At 50.1% G+C, this 3,800-nt stretch overlaps 1 protein-coding gene across 2 annotated transcripts in view; it reads right to left on the minus strand.

Annotated features, from left to right (window-relative positions):
• The window catches only part of LOC108799524 (cytoplasmic phosphatidylinositol transfer protein 1-like), a 36,063-nt gene that overhangs the window by 11,085 nt on the left and 21,178 nt on the right, over window positions 1-3,800 (minus strand). For both annotated transcript variants that reach the window (XM_018571388.1, XM_018571387.1), the window contains exons 3-4: window positions 1,308-1,396; window positions 209-216 (exon numbers count right to left, since the gene is read on the minus strand). In XM_018571388.1, coding sequence (XP_018426890.1) covers window positions 209-216; window positions 1,308-1,396 — 97 coding nt within the window. The remainder of the gene's footprint in view (window positions 1-208; window positions 217-1,307; window positions 1,397-3,800) is intronic.

A 3,800-nucleotide genomic window follows, 5' to 3' on the forward strand; every position in this document is an offset into this window, starting at 1 on the left:
CTCTCTCTCTCTCCCCTGCTCTCTCTCTCTTATCCCCCTCTCTCCCCTTCTCCCTCTCTCCCCTTCTCTCTCCCCCTTCCTCTCTCCCCTTCTCTCTCTCTATCCTCCTCTCTCCCTCTCTCTCATGCAATAATAACATGGAGGAAATTGCTCGGTCACATACTGGAATTAAATCGGAGTGTCTATTCTGAACAGAATGGAAACTTACTGTGTATTCTGGGGCCCCCGGACGTTCCATGTGAAGTGGAGAGATGAAGATCAGTGTGCAGCAGGACGGCCCATAGAGGGGTATTAAAGATGGGTGGACGGAGAGTTCAGGCAGAAGTAAGGAGAGGGGGGCGGAGACAGAGACAAGGCGTTCTGTTAGTGAGTTATAGATAAGTAATTGACAGATAACAGTTCATTTGTGAATTTGATGTGTCATATTGCAGGTCAGATATAATGACTAGTCCCATGGCTTTCATATAATATAGTGCTCTGCCTCTTCCCCTTATCTGTACATTTACATACAACACACATTAGTAACATGTTGTCATGCTTGCTAAGCATGTAAACCAGTAGATTATTTTTATATTGTGTATAATCTCTATGGTAACTGAGTTCCCGGGTCTGTACACCTGCTGTACCCATTATGAGGGGCCCCCAGCATCACTGAGCTGAGTTCCCGGGTCTGTACACCTGCTGTACCCATTATGAGGGGCCCCCACCATCCCTGAGTTGAGTTCCCGGGTCGGTACACCAGCTGTGGCCATTATGAGGAGCTCCCACCATCCCTGAGTTGAGTTCCCGGGTCGGTACACCTGCTGTTCCTATTATGAGGGGCCCCCAGCATCACTGAGCTGAGTTCCCGGGTCGGTACACCTGCTGTTCCTATTATGAGGGGCCCCCAGCATCACTGAGCTGAGTTCCCGGGTCGGTACACCTGCTGTTCCTATTATGAGGGGCCCCCAGCATCACTGAGCTGAGTTCCCGGGTCGGTACACCTGCTGTTCCTATTATGAGGGGCCCCCAGCATCACTGAGCTGAGTTCCCGGGTCGGTACACCTGCTGTTCCTATTATGAGGGGCCCCCAGCATCACTGAGCTGAGTTCCCGGGTCGGTACACCTGCTGTTCCTATTATGAGGGGCCCCCAGCATCACTGAGCTGAGTTCCCGGGTCGGTACACCTGCTGTTCCTATTATGAGGGGCCCCCAGCATCACTGAGCTGAGTTCCCGGGTCGGTACACCCGCTGTGCCCATTATGAGGGGCTCCCACCATTCCCTTGTTCTCTGGAAGCCCCACAATACTGCCGAGGTTGAGGCTTACCTGTCACGGTGTAGGGGTAATAATTCCAGGCCTTCTCGCAGACGTAAAACATCCTGGGAACCACCGCCCGGGCCCATCCTGGAAGCTTGCTGCAAGAAAGACGGATGAGGTTAGAGGGCGGGACACAGGGTGATGTCATTGTACAGACAATGGGCCCTTTCTGCTCTTTGCCAGGCAATCATGGCTGTGAGGATGGAAAGGTTGTTTTTTTTAAAGCAGAACTTCATCAAAAAAAAACTTTTTGCTACAATATGAGCCCAGGTGATCCCGGACGAGCCCCCAGACTGTGACTGGACAGTGAAAGGAGAAGCAGCACGGTGATGATCTCATCTCTCAGTGTCACTCTGCAACTCTCCTCCTGTCAGCACGCTTCCTGTGAGTCCACGAACTGATTAAACAGCACCATTTAAGCCACTTCTTCTGAACCAAGGGCATTCTGGTCCCACCCCATAGCCAATACAAGGCCACTTTCAGGTACTTACACTGCTTTTATTTTATACGTTACATCGGATGATATATTAATAATTATATACTTGCATTAATTTGTATCTTTTATATCTGCCCGGAATTCCGGCTTTCACCCCTAAAATCATGAGACTGCCCCTTTAAGAAGGTTGAAATCTTGATGTGACGCCCGTGAGAACGCAGCCTATCAACCTCGATGTGAAGGTCAAAGCTTCAATTCGCTACGACTCGCCGCCATCTTTGCTACAGCCACTTGACATGAGATAAGAGCGAAGATCTTGTTGGCTGTCAAAGCACGCCTCTGCGTTTTCCCAGACCCCGCGCGCCGCACGTGATCCCGGGCGCTCCGTTACACAAGCCGTAGGTTTTTTTTTATTCAGAAAAATCATTAGGAAATTATTTTTTATTTTTGACATGTAGCAGCCCGAGGAGCGCTCAGCCGGATCCTCGCCGTCGGTTTCCGCGTTATCTCAGCGTGAAGTCCAATACTGAGAAAATTATGTCTGTCAGTTTTATTCCTTAACCAGGCCCGCTCCCAGCTGAGATGTAACGCCTCGTGTCAATGCCCTGCGCCTTTAAATCGATATGCGCCGGAAGCTGGATCGAAGTGTTCTAGAACATTATGAGACATTGAAGAAAAATCGCTTGTTTGGGTTCGCTTACGTCCTAAAGCAGCAGTGACGCACTATGATTGGCGTGCTGATATGTGATCCTTGATTGGACCTAGTCACTTGGTGCAAAGGGGGGCAGTGCAGGGCAAAGCACCAAAAATGCAGTTCAGTGCAAGCAAACCCTTAAATGTGCCTAGTAATCAGCAGTGGAAAACCCTCAGATGACCAACCCTCACAGGGCAAAGCAACAAAAACACATCTCATTGGAAGCAAACCCTTACATGTGCCTAGTAATCAGCAGTGGAAAACCCCCACAGGGCAAAGCACAAAAAAGGCAAGCCAGTGCAAGCAAACCCTTGCGCATGCCTAGTTATCAGCAGTGGAAAACCCTCACATGACCAACCCTCACAGGGCAAAGTACGAAAAAGGCAACCCAGTGCAAGCAAACCCTTAACATGTGCCCAGTAATCAGCAGTGGAAAACCCTCACATGACCAATTTCTACTTCAGGTTTTCAATCATGTCGATTTTTTTTTTTAAACCTTTTTTTGGGGATAATCATGTGAAAATATTCCACTTAGTGTCATCTCTGCAGAAGTCCAACACACCCCTAGCTGAGATCCGAGCTCGGCCTTATCCGTGAGCAAAGGTTATGCTCCTTGCTGATTGAAGAGCGCTAGCTCTAATCCACCTCTGCAGAGGGGCCGCTGCTTCCACACAGAGGGCAAGGGTCCTTCCCTGCAGCATTCTGGCAGGGGACCGGCTCTTCTACTCAGGCTCAAGAAAGTGGACTGGTGACCATACTCTATACAGTCAAAAAGTCTGCCGCCCCCCGGGGGCCCTTTTGTACTTTCCTGCATCATTAAAGAAGGGGGAGGGCTCATTCACTAAGCGAACCTCGCCCGAAGTGCACTTCAATCTCTGAAAACCAAACAACGCAACACACGTGTAATAGTTGATAAGCCCGGCGCACACACATGCTGATCGCTCCATTAATAAATAACCCCGCCGTCCAAACAGACGCTCCATCATCCAGACGGCGTCAGAACGAGCGCGGCCCGCACCTTCCACGAAAAGCAATTAGGTGAACCCGTTGATTTATGTAGATGAGCGTCGTCCCCGGACTATAACGCTGCAGCTTGAATGAAAGGTGTCAATGGGGAGCATTGATCTCATTCTATTTTCTGCTGCGCTAAAGGAAATCAATGGCAGGCGATGAACTCCCCCCGCCCCCTCCGCGTCCCCCTGTTTAAGGTTTAAGGATGGAGTTGGGTTCTGAGCGCCCTCGCTGGAGGTTGTGAATGAGCGATGAGAAGGGAGTAAGATGACTTGTCAGCGAGGACCCACTTACTGTTACTATAAATAGGAGGAAAGTGGATTGGCGAGGGATTGGAGGGAGCTATAAATAGACGCGGCGC

This window comes from Nanorana parkeri, unplaced genomic scaffold, assembly GCF_000935625.1.
Source record: "Nanorana parkeri isolate BGI_ZX_2015 unplaced genomic scaffold, ASM93562v1 scaffold1748, whole genome shotgun sequence".
Classification (NCBI taxonomy): domain Eukaryota; kingdom Metazoa; phylum Chordata; class Amphibia; order Anura; family Dicroglossidae; genus Nanorana; species Nanorana parkeri.